We start from the raw sequence: 21846 nt of genomic DNA, 5'->3' as shown, positions 1-21846 counted from the left end.
TTTACCCGGTTCTCAGCTTGCCGAATCACTTGGTGGCCCGTATTCTTCCCAACCGGGGAATATGGCAGGAGCATATTTCCCGATGAGGAAAAATAAGATATTGTGCCTGCCTAGACTTGCATCGTGGGGTATATGGCGCTTGCATCGACCAATCACCAGTTTGTTGACGGCTGTCATTGTTCGGCTTCTAAAGCACTCTCACAAAAGTCTCTCCCGTGCAATCTCGGGGTGCTTTAGAAGCCAAGCACTTGCCGAGGCTATTATGGTTGTCAATTGCTTGGACTGATTGCTTCTGCCTGGTAGGGCATGGATGAGCTCTGCCGGGCTCCTCTTTTTTATACAAGGCAGAGCAGGCTTCGAATTGACAAAGAAAAACTATCATCATTCTCCTCTGCTGAGCAAGTGCCACCTATAATTCACCATTTGATCTATACTCATTTTCCATTCTGAGCGTAGTGTCATATAAATAGTTATCCCACCACGCTCACATAGTACCTTTTCCACGCCTTTTTCCCATGTCACTATTCAGAGCAGGGTGCGATTCATTATAGCACTTATTATGGAAGATCATCTAGGCCATAGGCTCATATAGACAGCAGAAAATGATAACGACAAGAGTGGGGTATATCAAACTACACAGAGAACAAAAAGCGTGTATATCAGGCCGGAGAAATCACATCAAAGGATCATCTCTCCCGAATATCAGCGCAAAGAGCACACCGAGGCCTACCGAGGCCTACCGCACATCCTCCCTCCCTGTCATGAACTTGATACTTGCCGAGACAATCTGAATAACAGTTTCGATCTCTGTCTCCGTTCGCGGTGCATAGATCAAGAGATACTCCGCAGGGAGATTGGTCTGTGTACCAAGTGAAAGAAAAGTCGTTGCCAATGAGCCGGACAAAGCATGCCGCTGGCCCCAACCTGCGTCAATGATTCTTTTACCTAGATTCAAATGTTAATACATAAGAATCAAGCAAATCGCGGGCACAACCAGGAAACATACAATCAGCCGGCGCAAGGACAACATGTACCGAGTGATCATTACTAGAATGAATATGCGCAATTTCTCGCTTCATGATCTCCGCAAGCCCAGAGGAAGGAAGGTGATTCGCAAGAAAGATTCCATCAGTATGACGTTCCAGGTTTGACTTTGCAAGCTTAACAAGATGAAAATTGCGATGCGCAAAGGCATTAAAACTTTTCCGAAATTTCTGTTACAATCAGCAATCAAACCCTCCTTTTCAAGGTTTTCCCTGGGTGTTGTTCATATGCAATATGCTAACATACCTCCATAATGGCCTCACCCGGCACTTGCGTCAGCTGTCTCTGCGGCACAACATGCGGCCCCACAATAGGCCGCTCCTCACCCTGCCGGCTCCCAAGCTGTTCATCAGATAGAAGAAGGAATCCATCATCGCCCTTCCCGTGTCCCTCCGCCGCCTCAATCCTCCGTACATACTCGTCCGTGCCAAACATCTCGCGCCCGAACGGCTGGAACAGCGCGCGAACAACGACCCATCCTAGCACGTTGTTTGGGACACCACCTGGTCCGTACGATTGAAATATTTTGTAGTCGCGGTAAGCGGCTGGAAGTACGAGGGTTGAGGCGAGCACAGCCGCAGCGCTGAGGGCTAGCTTTAGGTGGTCTTGGGTTAGGCGTAGGGATGTGAAGGGTATTGGCATTTTGTCGATGCGATCTATTTGGTCTTGGGTCTCGGGTATCGTGATACACTAGGGTTGAATTGCTGAACGAATTGCTTTAAATAGAGGCTCTGAAGTAGATAATAAATCGGAGTTGGGGTCGAGGGACCGCATCCGGCTGACGTGTGAAGGGGCTTAGCGACGCGATAATTCGCCGGCTGTGTATGCGACAATCATATGTTGGGTGCTTTCCCGAGCTATACAAGTTTTATAGATGATATAACCCGAGTTCCAATTCGCTATGCTACTCATATTATCATTAAAAAGCCCGTCTAGCACTCGGTTCAATTACATTGATACTTCGGGGTGGTGATCTCGAATGGCGCATACAACCTTAAAGGGCGTGATTGAGCGCGACCCGAACTACGGTCCCATCGTCGTAAAGTCGTGATAGGTGACAAACTCATCAAAGAATTTGTCGTGCTGCCAGTGAGCAGCCAGGCGCATTTTTTGCGGCGACAGCGATGTCAAGGTTTGAAGGAAAAAGCGCAAGGAGAGTCACGATACTTCAGTCTTCCTTGCTTTCCTCTCTGCTGATAGCGGTCAAAGAGTGCGCAAGCTTCAGGAGCACCACGCTCTCAGTTGCGGCAAAGTAGTTCAAGCTGCATTGGTATGTCAGAAACATTGTCACATGATCATAAACATGTGCTAGATGCTTACCTGTCCATCAAGATACGAAGATGGCGTGAGAAATGGTCCTCGTATCGTTTGAGAGTATCTTCGAGTTTCCCGATACGAGTTGGATCATAACCTCTGGCATCGGTACCAGGAACTTTACCTCCAGCCAAGTCGGGATCGGCCGATGCCAAGGCCCGGGAAAGTGATGCTGCAGTCCAAGAGGCAAACATTGTACAACAAGTCACCAACTTAGAATGGATCTGTACAGTTGTGTCATTAGTAATTATCGCCATCAACAATTGGATAACTTACCTTTAACAATTTTGCTTGAGTAAGCATACATTCCTTTAAGCATGTATCCAAGAAGTCCACATGATCCTGCATCAGCTCATCAACTGTTCGGTTGACTTGCTTCATATCATTTTCCTGCACCTGCGACGCATCCGCGTTGACGCTGTTGACACGGTCCATCAGACCCACCCAATTGGGCTCAATCACTTCCGCCGTACAAAAGTACAAAAGTTGCTGAACAAAGACCAGCATCTTCGCGCGAAGGTTCCACGCCCGCCGTTTCCATATTTCTAGCCGTCGATCAGATGATTTATGACGCCAGCTAGGAGTTTTGTTCTGATCTGCCCAAGACGTGACCAGCAACGTCTCAAGGTGTCGTAGAGATAGAAGATGACGGAAGATGAGTTGGTATCGTAGAACGGTTTTTCGGCTGATAACAAGGGATAAAGGAAACGGAACTGAATAATCTAGTTCAAGTGCATCAAATCCGAGGATATCTTTATCCTCATCTGCGTGGGCGGACATTTGCTGCTTCTCAGCTTCTGAGCCATCCTGATTGACACCCGAAACATTCACGACTTGCATCAACCACTTTGTGAGGCCAATCTTGTTCATGCGCACTTTCACGTCCTCCTTGAACGGGTCCAGTGCTGCAACACTACCCGGCTGCCGAAGCACAATATCCAATAGTGATTGAAGCTTGCCCTCGTTGACAGCACGTGCCGGCTTTCGCAGTTCTGAGGCGCCTAGTTCGAGGAAGTAGGAGAAGAAATCGGAACGATCCAGGAAGAAGTAATGTTTCAAAGACCGGAATCGTGTGGTAAGGGAGTTTTTGGTAACAAGAAGATTCAACAAGGAAGCATTGGCGTATGTGTAGGCAGAGTTGACATTGTCCAAAAATCGAGGATCGTCGAGCGTTTGCGGGACATCTTTGACTTCTTTGCTCACGTCGACACCACCGCATTCACGTACCACATTGAGGTACTTTCCTGCCAGAAGGACTTTGTCCTGGACACTTTTCAATTGGGGTGGAACTTCATTCTCGCGAATAGTATAACGCTTTTCCCAATACTCATCTGTGTAGTCTTCTTCGAGTTTCTCGCGTTTAATCCATTTCTGTTCTTTGACCAAAAACTCGGCGTGGGGATCCCTGATACCCCCGTGGTGTAACCACTCGTTCAGCATAGTCATGTATGGTCGACTGGCATCACGTAGTAAGGTCTGAAGCAGGGTCTTTGTGGTTGGATCTCCCGAGAATGAGGCCAGGCGCCCCGTCAGCAGGCCCAGAATATTTCCTCCTTTGCACATCTTCTTTCGAGTCATAGACCCTGGCACCAGATCTCCCCCCTCTTTGAGCTGTTCCAGAATATTGTCGACATCCTCATCAAAGTCATCGATAGACTCTTCGAGATCTTCGTCCAAGAGACCGTTTTTAAGCAACAGTTCCTGGCCCATTGAATATAGTTGAGCCAGACATTGGCTAGTTGGCATTGTGTGGAGGTGAAGTAAGTGGAGAGTGAATGTAGGATTGTTCAACAGCTGACCTTCCAGCTGAGCAATAAGGATAAGGTAGTCTTTGAGAAGCTTTCGAATCGATGCGCACAGCGAGTGACTAACAGCACCACACTCAGCACGACTCTGAATCTCCACAAATGCCTCCATGGCACTATAGTGCGTCGCCATCTTCAACATGGATTGGGTGAGATCTCGCAAGGTTGGGTCCAGGCCTGGGGTGATTTGGAACACCGGGCCGGTGAGGCGGTCTTTCTCAACCGATGGATCGTAAGAATGGGCATAGTGAACATATTGACCTTCAAATCCCATAAACACAAACAGCAAATCCTCCAGGATCGCCGCTTCTTGTGCGTCGGATGGCAGCTCTCGGAGTGGTTGCGGATGAAGGGTCTGTGGAGCTGTCGAGGCTAAAGGAGGGGCTGATATTCGGCATGCAAGAGGAGCTGTCGAGTGAGGTATCAACGAAGCTTGAGGGTTCCACGGCACTGGCAGAAAACAAATGGTCAGCATATCTATGACCAGGACAAGGGCAAGATGCAGATACGACATGGGGATCACTCACAATTAGCTGGGTCCTTCTCCTCATTTCGCGCGTTGATATTCGCGCCGTCAGCCTGGACAGGTTTCCTGGGTCGAGTCTTATCCCAATCGCTTCTGTTAGGCGCGCTGATAGGTTCCTTGATCGGGTTCCTTCGCACTGATTTCTCCCGTGTTGTGATGACGGCTCGCTCTGAGCGCTTCTCCGACATGCTCTTCTGATCCCGGGATGCTCTATGGTTTTGACTCGAAGAACTATTGCGCAAATGGGTTTTGTTTTCGATTTGGACTGGCGACCCTCCGCGGATTTCGGCATCAACGCGACTGGAGACAGCGCGGGGTCGTGGAGCGCTCATATATGCGCGGTCATTGACAGACATAATCCCGCGAGGGCAACGTGTTAATCATGTAGAATGGGAGATTCACGGACGTGAAATCTAGGAAATCGTCACAGAAACGCACTTGAACCACTGTAATAAGGGAAGGATGCGAGTATCCAAACAACTCCACTATAATTTGAGCATGTTGATGCCTGAGGCCAGAAACCCAGGCACTCACCTCTTGCGTATGAGAGCTTCCTTCCCGAGCTTCACTCAGACACCTCTGCTCCTCTTCCATTCCCACTAATCACCTCCCTCATCGTCGTTCTATACTGCTCCTTTGCCTCTTTTCTGAGTCACCTTTCATCAGATAAAACAACATGTTCATCGCACGATCAGAATACGGTAAGCTTCATCAACGTCTCCCCTCACCGCGGAATCAACTAACAGCTCTGGTCAGACCGTGGAATCAAGTATGTTTCCTGGGCTCGATAGGTTCTCTCATATGAACTTCTCATCTGACAATGATTCGTCTATAGCACCTTCTCCCCCGAAGGTCGTTTGTTCCAGGTTGAATACTCTCTCGAAGCTATCAAACTAGGCTCCACAGCGATCGGAGTATGTCATACCACACAAGCCCTAATCTATACCATGCTTGCATCAAGCCTCTCAGTGCAGCACGAGCAGCAGCAAATGTTGGGTTGATAACGCATCAAGCTGGGGTATATGTGATTTCCGGAGCCCTTCGGCTGACAGCCATCTAGGTAGCAACATCCGAAGGTGTGATTCTTGGTGTTGAGAAGCGCGTCACATCTACCCTTCTCGAAGCGTCATCCGTTGAGAAGATCGTTGAAATCGATTCGCACATCGGCTGTGCCATGTCTGGTCTGCAGGCCGATGCACGGAACCTGGTTGAACACGCCCGCGTTGAGTGCCAGAACCACGCTTTCCACTACGCCGAGCCTTTGCGGGTTGAGAGTACTACGCAGGCGATTTGCGATTTGGCTCTGCGATTCGGTGAAAGCGGCGACGACGAGGAGAGTGTCATGAGCCGACCGTTTGGTGTTGCACTGTTAATTGCCGGTTTCGATGAGGACGGGCCTCAACTGTAAGTGCTACAATTTTATCGGCTGCTGACTTTGCTGACTTTCATCCTTTCTTTGCTAGATACCACGCTGAACCCTCCGGCACGTTCTACCGTTACGACGCTAAGGCTATCGGCTCCGGAAGCGAGGGTGCGCAAGCGGAGCTGCAGAATGAATATCACCGGTCCTTGACTCTAGCGGAAGCTGAGACCTTGGTCCTCAAGACGTTGAAGCAAGTCATGGAGGAGAAGCTCGATTCGAAGAACGTCCAGCTGGCTAGCGTGACTAAGGAGAAGGGTTTCCGTATCTACAATGATGAGGAGATGGGCCAGGCCGTCACACAGCTGGGTGGCAACCAATAAGGGCGAGTACTGTTAGAGATATCTCTTGAATGCGCTCCTCGGGCTTGATTTAAACACTGGTATCTATGTTTGGAGCAATAGAAAAATAATGACCATGCCCGTCTATCGCTTACATGCTGGCCCGCCTCTGTAGGTATGGATTGACGTCAGTAATAATGTGCTTTTGAGGCATAGGTAATGATGCGAGTAGTTTTGGACTATGTACATGGACATATAAGAGACCCTTATGCAACACTCTAGCGGATCTTATAAACACACGGCTTGAGTACCTGAGCCTCTTGCTCAGCCGACATGCCAGATTCTGACTCAGGCTTGCGGTCAACAAAGCGCTTCTTGTTACCAGGCGCAGGCGCACTGAGAGCCGACGCATGTTTTCCCTTGGTAGGCGCACCTCCCTGCTTGACAAACACCATCCTCACAAACATCTTATTGGACTTATCGACAGATTCCTGGCGGAGCATGAACCCGCGAGACCGGAAGACTTCCACAAACGCCGAGATGTCAGTCTCGTCGCTGTTGTCCGACGGCCTGGAATCCTCGGCAAAGATATCAGCCTCGTCAACATCGGATTCGTCGTCTTTGCCACCCTTCTTCTTAGGCTTCTTCTTGTCAAGCTTGCTGCCAGGTCTCTGGGCACCAATTTGAGACTTCTTGCGAGCAACCTTGCCAAATCGACTCTTGACCTCACTGACCCAGCACTCGCCCTTGCCATCACCACGCAAAACGCGCCACGCCTCCTCAACAAAGGAAACCCAGTTGGTTCCCATTAAACTCAAACAGAAGATAGCCACATCCACGGACCCATCTTCCAATGGCAGGTTAGAGATATCAGCTTTGGTGATCAGCGGATCGGGCGCTTGCAGATCGTAGCTGTAGAGCTTGATGTTGAGCTTCTTGGCAGAGGGAGTAAGGGCGCGTGTAAGCTGTCCATCACCACAGCCCAAATCGGCAAAGGTGCAGAGACCGGTGGGACGGCGGGGCAGCGGGTAGCCCTTGGCTGGGTTGTTGGGCTTTCCGCGCTTAGGAAGCGGGATAGCACCACGGGTTCGGATAGCCTTGATGTAGCCGTCGACTGGGTTAGATGGCCAGGATTCTTTCACCTGCCGGGCAAATCCGGCGTGGTATTCGTCGAAGAGCTCTGGGTTGGCATTGAACAATTCGACAGCCTTTTCCGAAGGCGTGGTGTAAAGCGTTTCGTTCAAGTGACGGAACCGGGAGGAGATAAGCTTTTGTCGCATCGCCTGCTGGAGGGGAGTCAGGTTCGATGTAGGTGGCAGTGCAGGGACAGCGGGGGCTGTTGCCTCTTTTGAGACAGTGGTAGCGCTTTCTGCTTGGGTGCTGTCGTCTGGGGCATTGGCCTTGTCCTTGTTCTTCTTGTTTCTCTTCTGCTTCTTCTTGGGGGCTTTATCCTCGACTTGGTCGGCGTCAGCTTCGGTGGCAGTAATTTCAATTGTTGACTCCTCGGGTGTGGTCTTTTCGGTGGTCTGTTTCTCTACTTTCTCCTCCTCCTTCTTCTTCTTCTCCTTCTTCTGTTTCTTCTCTGGCTTCAAGAACCCCTCTGCGCCGGAATTTTCACCTTTGGGGGCTTTGGTGTTACCCTCGATGTGTCTGCGGTACATCTCATCCACGTTACCCGCGGTGACATTGGCACGCTTGCGCTTATTATTCTTCGCATCGGGGTTCGGGGCATCCTTGGACGGTTGGGACTCATTCTTAGGGGGTGTTTGGGTCTGTGACTTCAGAGCAGAGCTCTCAAGTGACCATCCTGGAACAGCGAACATGATGAAAGGATGGCAGTGCCTTTCAAGATTGTGAGATAGGAGTGATGTTTCAGATCTCCAAAGAAGAAAAAAAAGCTCAAAATTTCGTTATCGGTATTTTATTTCTTATCGTTACTGTTACCGTATATGTTACTTAGGCCTCAGGCATAAAGTTCCCCAAGTATTGTAAACTTAAGTGTTCGCTTAAATATTTACCTAATAGCCAATTAGTGTCAATCCCCCTAACAAGAGATAAGTCTTGGATTGATCACACGGACTCCAGACGAAAAGGATGGCCGGATCGACATTATGCATTAACTGTCACAAGAAGAAAAGACCAGGTGCTTTTGTACAATATAAGGCATAAATCTTCTTGCAACACTGTAGAAAATAAGTTCATCGAAACCTAGCTTTTTGAATTATTATATACATGTATATACATGTAGTTGAACATTTGAAAACACTCCAACATCAAAACATCAAATACCTAGGTATGGAGAGGTCTGGATCTCGGGTGATCTGCAATCCTCGGCAGCTTTACCCTGGAGGAATCCCCGTTAGCCCTGTTTCTTACTTTTGTTAATATTTTCTCCTCTCTCGTTTATGCTTAATCTGCCTTGCCCCACAATGCCCGTTATTTCTTTCTTCCACTGAGTCAATACTTCATGAATGATACTCAAGAAGATCCAGCGGGTGTTGGCGACTCTGCGGAGCACTCAACCGCGCAGTCGTCAGGTCCCCGCAGACCACCAAAGAAACGAACCAAAACCGGTTGCTTGAGTATGTTTCGAACCCCGCTTGAGGGATATTTCTCCATTGACCAAGCCTAGCATGTCGCAAGCGCCGCATCAAGTGCGGTGAGGAGAAGCCAATATGCACCAACTGTGTCAAATCCAAACGCATCTGCGAGGGCTATGCCCAGCGAGTCGTGTTCAAGAACCCCATAGGTATCTTCGGGTCTTTCAGTGCAGGCCACGGCCATGATACGCACATGCAACACCATATGAGGATGCCAATGTACAATGACTATGGCTCTCAACTTCCTCCCCAGCAAGCGGCCGCTGCAGCTCAGCATCCAATGCTTGCCCCGAGACCTGTTGACCCAACCACAATGGGAGAATATCACTCTTTTCCGCCCCAAATGCCTCCACCGATTCAGAGTCAGACTCAACAGATCAATGCACCCCAATCTTATTATCCAGCTGCTCCTATCCATCCGCCGACTGAGATGTGGCACTTCCAGTCCATGGTTGCACCTGATAACGGGCCAACTCAGCCGACGATCAATGACTACCCGCAAGTACAGCAGCCGGTGTATTCGTCTGAACCAAACGCCTCTCAGAGACCACAGCCAACAATGCAAAACGTGCCGCAGATCAGCAGTCCGATCGGCCAAACCGCCGAAGAATATGCCTCCAATCTGTCTCCAGTGCCGGCTCTAAGCGCAGCATTTGGAAACAGAGATGGCGAGACTGGCCAATTCCCCCAGGTATACTACCACAGCCTCTCAGTTTATCCCCGTTATTATGCTGAGTATGAATTCCTAGATGGCCCAGCCTCTGCCGACCATATACCATTACCAACCCCCGCCTGGGCAATCACTACAACAATCACAATCTCATGAACAGTTTAGGCCCCACCAATCACAACCGCAGGTGATTTATATGGAGGATGAAAGTGAAGACTACTACGACGTCGACTCGGATGACGAGATGGGCGATCAATCGCAGGCCGAGGGCTTCAACCAGCTGAGTCTCATCATGGCTTCTGCAAATCGCGATGAGCGACAACTTCGCTCCTTTACAACTTATTTGAACGAGCCAAATGTTCTTGCATCTTACCGTCCTACGCTGGGCTCTTCGCCTTTGAACAACCCTAAAACTGCTCGCATATTCGCCCACTTTATTCACTCCACCGGCCCATCTTTGTCTATCTTCGAACGGCATCCTACCGACTCCTCAATTGTTCTGGGCGCGGCAGTCCCATCCGCTCAACAGGGGTTGTGGACATATACACTTGCCCTCAAAGCTTTGGAGCATCCTGCTCTCCTTCAGGCAATACTTGCAGTCAGCAGTCTACATATCGCATATCTGCAACAAGTTCCCACAACAGTGTCACTCAAACACTATCACTACGCATTGAAACGAGTCGGTTCTGCGGTCGGTCTTCCACTTCGACGCAAACAGGTCGGCACGTTGGCTGCCACACTTCTACTGGCATACTACGAGGTTATATCTGCCGATCACTCTAAATGGAATAATCACGTGGCTGGATCTGCCCACCTGATTCGAGAGATCGATTTTGCTCGAACGACGAGAGATCTCCGAGCTCATCGGAGAAGAGTTGGTGAGCGACGACGGTCTGACTGGTCAAAATCGTGGTGGGGTATGCCCGGGGATGTCTCTGAGGATGATCCGTTTTCTGAGAAAGAGGGAAATCTGGATGAGGATCTCATCGGCTCCCTCCTGGGTCGTGCAGTCAATTACGACTACTGTGGGGGTGTCGAAGAGGCAGGTACGCTGCCTCCTAAAAGGCATTTCACTCGGAAGGACATCGAGGTCTTCCGAATTCAATGCGATTTATACTGGTGGTACTCAAAGCAAGATGCCTTCCAGAGTCTTATTGGCGGCGACAAGTTACTGTAAGTCAATACCTGCCCCTAGCGATAATGATATCATTTGCTAATGTTCCATTACAGGATGCCCTACTCTAAATGGGGCCAGTGCCCACCCCGAGCGGGTATCGGTCGACTAGATGCCATCTATGGCTCTGCGGATCATTTGTGGCTGTTGCTCGCTCGGGTCACAGATTTCGGCTTCCGTGACCGGAAGCGAAAGCTGAGAGCCTCAAAAGCAGGTGGAAAGGACTGGAGACCAGGCCCTGAAATGTTCAAATTCATGGGTCGGTTCGCTAGAGGTCCCGCCGGTCAAAGGCCAGGGCCACCTGATGGCATGAGTACTGGTGGACCGCCAGGGGGACCCCCTGGCGGCAATGCATCTGGTCCACCTAAATTGCCACCAGGAGGAGCTCCTGGAGGCCAGTCTATGGGTGGGTCAGGCGGGGGCTCGCCAACCTCCGACTCTGGGCCCTCGTCAGCCGACAGCCCCCCGATGTACGGGATGGTGCCCCCGCAACCTCCGCCGCGCCTTCCCAACGGGTTTCAAAATAGACCACGGGGGTCATCACCAGATGAGGATGAAAAAGTCCAGGATACGAGCTACCAAGAAGCAGAGCAAGAATGGGAAGAGATACTGGTGGCCATGGACACCTTTGCACTTGCACTTGGCCGTGATTTTCAGCCTTTGCCAGTGGATGTAGCGCCACAGATTGCAACACCGTTTGGTCCCGCCCTTCAATATCGTACTCACACTATTGCTGTGATCTGGGGATTCTTTTATGCCACGCGACTTCTACTCAACCGAATCCACCCCTCTATGCCAGCGGCCATCATGATTGCAGCTGGTGTGGCCGCTCCAACGACGGCTGAATTTGCACAAATAATTGGTAAAATTATAGCAGGCATCTACTACCCACAGAGCTATAATCTCGAGGCTGGGAGCCTGAGCCCGAACTTGGGTTCTTCACTCACCGAAATGACAGTGCCGATTTTCTTTGCGGCCGTACAGTATATTGATTCTGTACAGCGAAAGTGGACCATATCGAAACTTCGCGATATCTCTCGTCTGACGGGTTGGAAGAGCGCGGAAGCTATTGCAGGTGGCTGTGAGAAAGCATGGATCGTTGCTGCAAAACAAGGTCGGGGACCACCCTACCAACGGTCGTTTGAAACTGAGCGGGAACGAGAATGGGTACGAGATTACCAGGTAAGCACAGGCGTCAGACATCAAATAACTCACTAGTTGATCCCAACACTATACCATTACATGTATGCATAGCTAATACGCCACAGTCTGAGGCTGTGCAGGAACAGGTTGACGATCGCCGATTTGTGACGGTTAAACCCGATCGGGCGCATTGGGCTATGGGGATTTTGGAGGAGGACATTGCGAATTTGGAGGTTTAGGATTGGATGAGCTGTACACAATGCCATAGTACCTACATTAGGCAGAACATAGTTATTAAACATACATATGTAACTACAGTAGTTGCATGAAGCTAGTTCGTAGTTATAGCACGCATGTGGCGTTGATATACCCCCCCCCTCCTCCCCCACTCTTCAGGGTTGATCCAATGTCATCACTGATCCGCTTCTGCCTAGTGAGTTGCCTAGCGCTTTACCTCACTTCTCATCCAAGGCTGACTTAACCTTTCCATTTTGTGCTTAACTCCTCTTTCTTTCTTTCTCTCTCTCCCTCTTTCTTCCTATCGGACCACGTTCTCGTTACCTTGTTTCAGCTCCTTTTTCTTTCTCTCTTTTTTTCTCTCGGACCATATTTCGTCACCCGCGGTTCCCTCGAACGGTCCGGAAGTCAGCCGCTCCATCATCCACGGTTCCGTCATATCATTGTTTTTTTTTTTTTTTTTTTTTTTGTTTTTTTCGTTCAGCGTGTGATACTCCATGCCTCGTTACGATGATTACCGTTCATCAACAGGGACCCTGGACTCCCACGATAGATACGATCGTTACTCACGGGGTCCCCCAGTCGCCGAACGACCCCGCGTTGTCGAAGATCGCTTTGAAACACGTCTGCGCGAGGACCAGCAATACCAACAATATGGACCCCCTGCGCGCGCCCCGGGGAGGCTCTACGAAGATGACCATCTAGAAGTGGCGCATGACCATCCGCGTCGTGACGTCCGTCCGCGCCCTGACGATAGCCCCTCCTTTCGCCGTCCTCAGCTTATTAGGCGGCAGTCGTCTTTAGATACCTTCGATCGCACACCCCGGCACCAAATGGAAATGCGTACTCTCCGCTCGCCACGTGTGTCTGCACCGCCTCGTCACCTCCCTTCCCCTGGTCGTTTTCGTGAGCGCGAGGTCTATGAGGATATTAGAATCGCTGAGCCCGACTATTATGGTGATGAGGAGTTTAGGGAAATTCGAGACCGGGATATGGCTGATCACCGCCGTCGCTCCAGCAGCAGTGTTCGCAGGCATGTTGAGAAGCCTTATCCGCGCAAGGGAAAGACTCGTATCCCTCGTCACCTGGCCAATAGAGACGCTATTCTACAGCTAGGTTATCCGCTCAAGGAAGAAGTTGGTGTCCTGATTACTTTACTGTCCTTCATCGGCTACTGACCCGGATAGGTTGATGTGACTCTCATTCTAAAGGCACTGTCGAAGGAACAGATCGACGAAGTGATCGCCTTGAGCCGCGAATACAACCGGGAATCCCACAGGCGCTCTCGTGGTCGCGATAGGCGCTCTTATGATAGGCGCTCTTATGATAGTCGCTCTGAGGATGAAGGTGGGTTGCAATCGCATTCCAATTTCCATGCTAGGCACAACATCTCTAATCGGACATCTCGAACAATAGAGTTTGAATACATTAGAATGTCCGCGTCTCCTCCCCCTCACGCTCACATGAGAGAACGGTCGCGCGAGAGGGTCGAGTACCTGCAGGTCGAGGCACCTACCCCGCCCTCGAACGGGGCACGCATCCTCGAAGTGTCGCCTTCCCGTCACCGCTCAGTATCACAAGTTAGGGAGATCGCACCCCGGCGGGCAGTATCAGCTCATGACCATAGACGCCTGCACTTTGAAGAGCGAGAGTCTGTTCCGGCTAACTCTTTGGTTCTTGTCCGTCCGCGGGATGATGACGATTATCAACTCGAAACGGATATGAGACGTCTTCGCGTGAACCGCGGCGGAATCGAGATTACCCGTCGCCATGATACAGATTTCATTGATGATCGAGGCAACGGGGAGGAGATTACTGATGTTCGGAGGGAGCAGCGCAGAGGTATGGTTGCTGCAACTCGATCAGTTTTTGTGGTTGTTCTGACATATATTCTAGAACCGAACTCTCGCATTATGCGCGCGATGATGGCTACGCTGACCTGAGCTGCTTCCATCTTTTTTTTTTTGCTTTTCTTCCAGGGCTATGGTACCTGGTCAGTATTTTACGATGACATGACCTTGACTTGATCAGAGACGGAGAATTCCCAGAATTTCTGTGTATTTTTTAACCGAATTTGCCAATGATATACATTATGACGGATTATGAAACATAAGACATGCATCAGGTACGAAGGTTTGAAAAAAAATGATATATATCTAGGTAAAATCTAGCAGGACGGGAAAACAATGTCGGAACAGCGGACAAAGAGATCTAGCCCTAAAGGAGTAACGTTAGTTATACAAGGTAGTAAGATAACAAGTGGCGGTGCATTTGAGGCGGTGCAAGGGCGGGACGCAGCCTCGACCCTCCAGGGCTCGTGCATGTGGTTACCTACCATCACCTCATTACCTTTTGCTCCCTTTTTCCTTAAAACTCAAGAATTTTAAGATCACCAATCATGGATCGAGTGCAGGCATTTGGAAAGAACTTCAGGTGAGTACAGCGTCGTACCCGAATCCCCTATCCCGCGGACCCATTTCAATCCATGACCGGTCCCTTTGCTAACATCTTCTTGCCTTGTGGTTTTTTGACGGACAGTGCGAGCTTCACGCCTTTTGCGCAGCGTACCCAGCAGATGATCAAGGAACAACTGGGCCAAGCCGAAGACAAGACCCAACTCCCCGATGAATACATCGAGCTCGAAAAGCGCGTCGATGCGCTCAAGCTTGTCCACCAGAAGCTCTTGCAGGTGACGTGAGTAACTCTAGGATTATTTTTAGTGCTATTTCGAGCGTTTTCCCCCTTGCAGCCACTGCAGCCACTAACCGATATCTTCGTCCAGCTCCCAATACTCCAACGAGGCCTACGACTACCCTCCCAACATCCGCGAGTCCTTCAATGATCTCGGCCGCACTATCAACGAGAAGGTCCAACTCCTCTCGCAGGCCGGCTCACCTGCTGAGGCACAAGCAGCGCTGACTGCCCCGCCCTCCGCAAAGCCCCAGCCTAAAACCTTCAACCACGCCATTGCCCGCGCTTCCCTTGCTGGATCTCAGACCCTCGCGCAGAGCTCCGAGAGTGAGGACCCGCTCGCCACTGCGCTGGAGAAGTATGCTCTGGCTGAGGAGAAGGTTGGCGAGGCTCGTCTCGCTCAGGATGCTCAGATTCAGTCCCGTTTCCTGGCTGGCTGGAACACCACTCTCAACACCAACCTTATGTTCGCTGCTAAGGCACGCAAGAACGTTGAGAACGCTCGCTTGATGCTTGATTCTGTTAAGGCTAGCAAGAAGGCTGCGGCCCACGGTGATCTCGATAATTTGAGCGAGGATGCTCGCGCGGAAATCGAGCAAGCCGAGGATGAGTTCGTTGGTCAGACCGAGGAGGCCGTGAGCGTGATGAAGAACGTAAGTCGCTTTTCTTCCTTGCTGTTTTGCCTGTTATTACTGTTTTATGTTCCTTCCCTTGTACTGACCTCGCCCCACATCAGGTGCTTGATACCCCCGAACCTCTGCGCAATCTGGCCGATTTGATCGCTGCCCAACTTGAGTTCCACAAGAAGTCCTATGAGATCCTAAGTGAGCTCGCCCCAACCGTCGATGCGCTGCAGGTCGAGCAGGAGGTAAATTCCTAGTCACATCCAACCTCGAAATCTATCAAATCTAACCACCTTGTGTACAGGCCAGCTACCGCAAGATCCGTGAAGGCGCATAAGCATTATGCCAATTCAATTTTCATTTTGTTGTCTCTACCTGGTTCCGATTGTGTCTGTTACTCCAAGCCATGGCTTTGTCTTCTGTATCTAACCATCTTTGCTTCTGCTGTGCCCTCCCAACTTATCACTAAGTCTAACGTTTGGACTTAAAAACTATCTCAAGTAGGTTTAAGGCGTACACTGTAGCAAATGTAAAATAATGCCAGCTCCATATAGATGCATAGATATCATTTGCCAAATATCGACCCACCGCCCGCACCTGGTGCCTCAGGCGCCAACGGCTGGCTAGCTCCAGTAGCTTCGACATCACGGCGATACTCCAACTAGCCAGGTCGTTTTCACTCGAACACATCTGACGCTCAAACAAATCGCAAGGAGGAATTCCGAACATCTCCGTTACGCATCCAATAATTCTATCATTAACCCGAAGCCAATCGTATCACGCCGAGCCGAAACATCGGTTACTTGTCCATCCGCGTCACCAAAGGCCCCGGACTCCTGAGTTGACTTGTGCTGTCTTTTCCTGGTGCTTGAACGATCAAAATTCCTGGAACTCTCATATCCATCGCCCGGTTCTTCGCACCGTTACCGCATACCACGCCGAAGGATCTCCGCTCTGCGTTGCGCCTTTCTCCGAAACCACGAAGATAATAAAACAAAATCCACAAAATGGCGAATGGGTACGTTTCTTTTCATTTCTATGTTATTTCACCGATGGGACGTATCTATATGCGATTCATGGGTCGACGATAATCTCAATACGGGTGCTCGCGTCGTCAATCCAACCCGCTCCACCTCGACCCCTCCAGGAACCCGGTCTACATGGCGAGGACGGTACATTCGCTAACATTGATATATATAGTTGGAGCTTGATCATTGGCCTGATCATCATTGTGGCCCTTTCCACTGCAGCATGGTTCTTGAGCCCTAAGGGTGATAACCAAACGTGAGTTGATCCAATACGGACGCTGGCAACAATCCGCTGGTGTCAACTTACACGGCGGTCGAAGTACTGACTCTATTCCTAGACTCTTCCGCAGTACACTCATTCTCGCTTTCGTGTCTTGCTACTTGATGTGGGGTATGTATTATCTTTCATTTGTTCATGCCTCTATTATATCTCCAAAAGAAATCGCTAACAACTTTACCTCATATAGCCATCGTCTTCCTCTCACAGTTACACCCCCTTATTGCACCAAAGCGCTCAGACATCCGACCCGATCGTGTACCGCAATAGAGGCATGCTCTTGTTGTGATTTCTCGTCTTTTCTCCATTTTTGTCATTGGACTTTTTAGGACTTCTCGTTTATGGGGCAATGATTCATGCTGTCTTTGGGCTGTCGTGAGGAATGAACCAAGGTCCTGTCCAGATACATGGTCTTTGGTTATATCTCACTGCCCGCGCTTGGTTCTGGGCTTGTGGGATTGGTTTCCATTGCAAAGATTCAGTGTCTTGACGTCTGGTCCAGACTCTTCATGTTTTATATGGCTTTTTACTAGGGCATCTGATCTATGCTTGCTAGCGTTCTATCAATATTTTTTTGGATAATACTTCGTCATCTAATCCCTTCATATCCTTTGGATTTGTCTACTGATTCAACCTTGGAACTGCAGGCTTTTGTACCCAGGTATTAGCAGTAGGGATTTGTGTCATGAGGATTACTCAGGTAGCTAGGTATTTGGTCGGATTTAAGGGAAATGACATGCTTGTCTGTATCCATAGATTCTGCCAAAATTGGGGATATATATCCTCCATCACTGTCAACATTAGTCACTTTCAAGGTTATCAACATAACATACAAAAACATATCCATGCAACCAACCAATGAAGCTTGATCAATTATTACTACTTATTAATTATCTATGTACATTGTGCATTGCGAAAGCCGTTAGCCGACTCCGACCGCTCCCAGTATCACTCTCTGCACCGCCCACCGAGCAACCTGACCAGCAACCGCAACCGCCACGGCACGCAGATACCCACATCCAAGCAGGATATAGAGCGCCTCGATATTACTCAACAACACAAGATGGGTATCGACCACACCAAGAGAAAGCAGCGAAGAAAGCAAATCAAAAACACTAGTCAAGTAACTAGTCGGCCCGGAGCTTTGAAGCAAAGAAGTAGTAGCCGCTAGCCATGACTCGAGGAAGGAAGCAGAATGTGCCGGTGCCGACGCAGGAGAAGAAATAGCCGACCTCGCAGAGATAAATGATGTACTGCGCGCCGTGGCGAACAACGTTTGATGCACTGCGCTTGGCATGGTAGCTGGCTGCGTTGGGGCGCGGATCTGCGCTGCTGTATGACTGTGCGCTGGAATATCGGAGAGACTGCCACTCCCGTCCGCGCCCCAGATTACTAGAAGGATGGGAAATAGCTTCGCGCAGCTGCTTACTAGTAGGGCGGTGCTGATTGCTGCTGGGCTTGCAGCTGTTGGAGGGGGAAGGGGCTGTATGTTTTGAAGAGGGGCTGTGGACGTTCGGCGGAGGGGTGGCGCTGGTCGAGGTGGTGCGATTGTTTGGCCTTGCGGTGTGGAGGGGTCTTGTGGAGAGGTGACCTCGGGGTGGGAGATGGGCGTCGGAGTCGCTTTGAGTGGGCTTGCAAGGGGGGTTGAGGGGTTCAGCGACTGTGACTGCGCGTTTACTGAGACTGTCGATGGTGAGGGTCTAATTGTTGGTGTAGATGGACCAGAGTGTAACGGAGTGGCATCCCCTGCACTAGTTACGCCAGGATTGGCATGGTTGCTGGTATCTGGCCTGCTGTATCGGCGAGACTTGGGAACTAATATTGAGGCAAGGAGGCGAACGGTGAGGTGGTGCGCCAGCGTTGCAGCAGCGTTCAAGCTCAGGAAGAACAAATATTGGACAATGACGGGGGCGCGTGAGAGGAAGGTTGTTGCGAGTGATGGGTCCTTCTCGATACGTGCCCAGGTGAGATAAACATCGAAAAGAAGTAGTAAAATTCCTAGTCGAATGATTGAGCGCTAGAAACCATCTTATTAGCTAGTGCTTCCTGGCCTTGATTTGAATTGCCCACATCAAACTGATTGTCGTCTCGCCCGAGTCGATTGAAGAGGAGATGTCGATACACCTGTGTCCAGACATGTGAGTCAATTTTTCTACCGAAGTGCATCTGGAGCTCACCTGAGGTTTGATAAGTACTAAATCAATGAAGAGCACAACAAAGTCATATTCAACATATTTGTCGGCAAAACGCTGACACCGCGGGCACTGAGTTAATCGCACCCCTTTTCCTTGGGACCGGTCATCAGCGCGACTGTAGGCACTGTAAAGATGAGAGACAGGATAAGAGCATTCGATGCAGATAGGCATCGTGTCATATCTGTGTGTTGCCAAGTTTAGATTGCAGCTCCTATCGGGACTTTAAAGGCGGTGGTACCCCGGAGTTCTAGATGCTTTACACCGCCTTCTAAGTCTTCGACCTACGGCTATACGTGACTACAGTTATTTATGTACCTTCATTTAGTCACTTCACTCTATCCACTAATAATCATCTCTTTTGCTGTTTCGGGCTTCTGTTTTTATCTGTATCAAAGGCGCTGTGACCTAAAATTGATGATGACAAAAATTTGGTTCCTCATTCCTCTCATGAATAGGGATGAAGTTTTTCTCCTTCAAAAAGAGAACTCCGATAGGGGGAATCGAACCCCCGGCTGTCGTGTGAGAGACGACGATGTTAGCCACTACACCATATCGGATGGGGACAACGAATTGCGCCTTTAAGTTTAATATGAGACTTTTTGGTTTAGCGCTCTTTGTCCTTATACGTCCCCGTGCGTGGTTCTATAGTACCCTGTCCTCCCCCCTAATCCACCCATCTCCCATTCTCTGTTTCGCCCTCCTCCTCCCTAGTCTCTACAGGTGAGGCATTTTTACTATTAGTTCGTATCACCGAACTCCTGAGCTCCGCCACCCCCTTTTCCCTATAGCCGTCTTACCATGACCAATGGGCTACCCGCCTATTGGTCTGTTTCACTTTTTGCACCTAATGCAATATACATATTGCAAGTATCCTTTGCATGTCTTTTACACATATAAAAGGTACTTAAAAGTACATACCAGATATCGTATGTCTTTGTCATCCACAAGCGCGTGGGTGTGCATATATGTCCTTTACCGAATGGCCATATATTGACCTCTCCGAAGATCGAAACTCCGAGCAAGTGATTCGCTTTATTGACATGAAGTCCAAGATGCTGTGCGATGATCTTCGAAAGATGCTGCAAGACGTCAGAGCGATCAGTGTGATAGGGAAGAAGCTATCCGTATGTGATTTCAACTCACGCCAAAAGAGCATTTATTCCATTTTCCATTACCTTCTTGAACTGAAGCAAGCAGTAGAATAATTGAAGGCTCGATCAGACTGCAACGCGCAATGTCTAAAGCACCTCAATCTGCTTGTCGAATGGTAAACGGAGGCGACTGCCTCTGTTTCACGAAGTGTGTCTTCGCTGCTTCAACAAGGCCATGTTACCTATGACCTCTTATGGGCCCTTTTCTATATTTGCTTAAGTTTTCTCTCCAACACAGCTGCTGGTGCTTCCTGGAGTCTGCTCGAGAGAGCCAAATTGGCATGATTGACACTCGGAAGCTTGATCAAGGTCTATCTAGGGTAGGTCTTGACTTCAGGGGTATAGAACAAGCCAGCGCTAAATACGTCTCTCATATCATTCGCGCGGATCTCCGATATGGAGCCCGCGAGCTACAGCTTGACAAGGATTTTCTATCTACATTGCCCTTGGAAAAGGCCAAGGATAAGATAGAGGGCGAAGAAACATGAAAAGAAGTTAACCATGGCATTTAGAAAAGTTTCCGCTGCTCAAGAGAACGAAAGACCTGCGGCAAAATATTCAGCAAATAACGCGCACGACCGAATTGCCTTCAACATTTTGATCTTTATGGGAATCACGCTCGCATTGATATTTTCTCTTAGACGTCTTATCAGACAAAAAAGAAAAAAACATCCAACAATCTCAGTACCAGTGCATGAATCTGTGGGGCTTCTTACACCTTTCTCTTTTGGCGTGACAGACTTGTTCAGTTGCGCCCTACACCTCAGTACTATGCACATTTCACACGATCTTGTCCTCAAAGGAACTGAAGATCAACGACGAGGTAGTCGACCACTGCGAAAAGGTGGTGGAAAGATCAAGATTAAGCCACTTTACTTTTTTTCACAGAAGGAACAATCCCGGTATCCCGCATTGGCTACTTCAATATCGTTGCAACGAGCCGAGGTGTCAGTAATCTCTTCCAGGTCCTGCTATTTGGGGCTACATATGCTTGCTTCAACTAAAAAAAGATCATCAGCGAAGGTCCGCAAAAACTCGGACTGACTTTCGAGTCCGAGTCCGAGATATGACAGTTCTATTGACCAACAGAACAAGAAATGCCCATATGAAGACCAAATCCGGCGATGAATAGAAGCCATAAATGTATGTTACAAAGAGTCACAGGATGCCAGTGACTTTATTCACAACTACTGCTTAAAATTTTCTTACTTGATCGACTAAGCTCCCCAAAAAATACCGACGTAGATCGAAGGTATTCCGAAGGCAGCCAGAGCATATAGTCTAGGAATAATCCTAATTCAATCCGTACACGAGTTGCCCAGATGATACTTGGTGTTCTATCATGAAGTCAGAATATCAATTTGATGCAGGCTTGGGTCTTACAGGTCCTTGCGCGTTGCCTATATCAAAAGATTCAATGTCAGCTGTCAAAAGGCTGAAACGGCATGAAAGCTCATATATAGTCACGCCAATCTTCAGACTTATCCAGCAAAAGACTATGAATAAGTTAGTGCCATACCTATTTAGCTAGAATATTTCGGCATGGACACCACAGTTTTGTGAATATCCACGCCACCGTTGCTATTCCATTGTTACCTCCGCTTACACCATATTGGATGTTGGATGTAACAAGCTTCTATATCGTGAACCATGGATTAGAACAAGGG

General features: G+C 49.3%; 9 protein-coding genes across 9 annotated transcripts; 5 read left to right on the top strand and 4 right to left on the bottom strand.

The window, feature by feature from the left end:
• Positions 1–736: 736 nt before the first annotated feature.
• On the bottom strand, positions 737–1686 carry N7529_000298 (uncharacterized protein; the record flags this gene model as incomplete). Its single annotated transcript, XM_057235829.1, has 3 exons — positions 737–945; positions 1007–1214; positions 1291–1686. 3 exons carry the CDS (start codon positions 1684–1686, stop codon positions 737–739), a joined length of 813 nt encoding a protein of 270 aa, XP_057102632.1.
• A 526-nt stretch (positions 1687–2212) lies between these two features.
• Positions 2213–5045, bottom strand: N7529_000297 (gamma-tubulin-complex subunit SPC97; the record flags this gene model as incomplete). The annotated part of the gene is made up of 4 exons (XM_057235828.1): positions 2213–2306; positions 2365–2582; positions 2635–4613; positions 4691–5045. The coding sequence occupies 4 exons, from the start codon at positions 5043–5045 to the stop codon at positions 2213–2215; spliced, it is 2646 nt and encodes an 881-aa protein (XP_057102631.1).
• A 320-nt stretch (positions 5046–5365) lies between these two features.
• Positions 5366–6432, top strand: pup2 (proteasome core particle subunit alpha 5; the record flags this gene model as incomplete). The annotated part of the gene is made up of 5 exons (XM_057235827.1): positions 5366–5390; positions 5446–5458; positions 5525–5603; positions 5750–6093; positions 6153–6432. 5 exons carry the CDS (start codon positions 5366–5368, stop codon positions 6430–6432), a joined length of 741 nt encoding a protein of 246 aa, XP_057102630.1.
• A 236-nt stretch (positions 6433–6668) lies between these two features.
• Positions 6669–8213, bottom strand: N7529_000295 (25S rRNA (adenine645-N1)-methyltransferase; the record flags this gene model as incomplete). The annotated part of the gene is made up of 1 exon (XM_057235826.1): positions 6669–8213. One exon carries the CDS (start codon positions 8211–8213, stop codon positions 6669–6671), a length of 1545 nt encoding a protein of 514 aa, XP_057102629.1.
• Positions 8214–8857: 644 nt separating this feature from the next.
• Positions 8858–12216, top strand: N7529_000294 (uncharacterized protein; the record flags this gene model as incomplete). Its single annotated transcript, XM_057235825.1, has 5 exons — positions 8858–8972; positions 9023–9681; positions 9740–10833; positions 10891–12016; positions 12103–12216. 5 exons carry the CDS (start codon positions 8858–8860, stop codon positions 12214–12216), a joined length of 3108 nt encoding a protein of 1035 aa, XP_057102628.1.
• Positions 12217–12711: 495 nt separating this feature from the next.
• Positions 12712–14157, top strand: N7529_000293 (uncharacterized protein; the record flags this gene model as incomplete). Its single annotated transcript, XM_057235824.1, has 4 exons — positions 12712–13350; positions 13402–13561; positions 13631–14056; positions 14111–14157. 4 exons carry the CDS (start codon positions 12712–12714, stop codon positions 14155–14157), a joined length of 1272 nt encoding a protein of 423 aa, XP_057102627.1.
• A 455-nt stretch (positions 14158–14612) lies between these two features.
• Positions 14613–15865, top strand: N7529_000292 (BAR domain-containing protein; the record flags this gene model as incomplete). Its single annotated transcript, XM_057235823.1, has 5 exons — positions 14613–14647; positions 14753–14908; positions 14997–15558; positions 15642–15773; positions 15833–15865. The coding sequence occupies 5 exons, from the start codon at positions 14613–14615 to the stop codon at positions 15863–15865; spliced, it is 918 nt and encodes a 305-aa protein (XP_057102626.1).
• Positions 15866–16535: 670 nt separating this feature from the next.
• N7529_000291 (uncharacterized protein) lies at positions 16536–17162 on the top strand (the record flags this gene model as incomplete). The annotated part of the gene is made up of 3 exons (XM_057235822.1): positions 16536–16546; positions 16729–16812; positions 16895–17162. The coding sequence occupies 3 exons, from the start codon at positions 16536–16538 to the stop codon at positions 17160–17162; spliced, it is 363 nt and encodes a 120-aa protein (XP_057102625.1).
• A 593-nt stretch (positions 17163–17755) lies between these two features.
• On the bottom strand, positions 17756–19199 carry N7529_000290 (sterol homeostasis protein ARV1; the record flags this gene model as incomplete). The annotated part of the gene is made up of 3 exons (XM_057235821.1): positions 17756–18850; positions 18904–18957; positions 19011–19199. 3 exons carry the CDS (start codon positions 19197–19199, stop codon positions 17756–17758), a joined length of 1338 nt encoding a protein of 445 aa, XP_057102624.1.
• Between the last annotated feature and the right edge of the window lie 2647 nt (positions 19200–21846).

This window comes from Penicillium soppii (assembly GCF_028829465.1).
Source record: "Penicillium soppii strain IBT 18220 chromosome Unknown utg000001l, whole genome shotgun sequence".
NCBI lineage: Eukaryota > Fungi > Ascomycota > Eurotiomycetes > Eurotiales > Aspergillaceae > Penicillium > Penicillium soppii.
The sequence above is the reverse complement of the archived record's forward strand: the minus strand, read 5'-3'. Positions and strand labels throughout refer to the sequence as shown.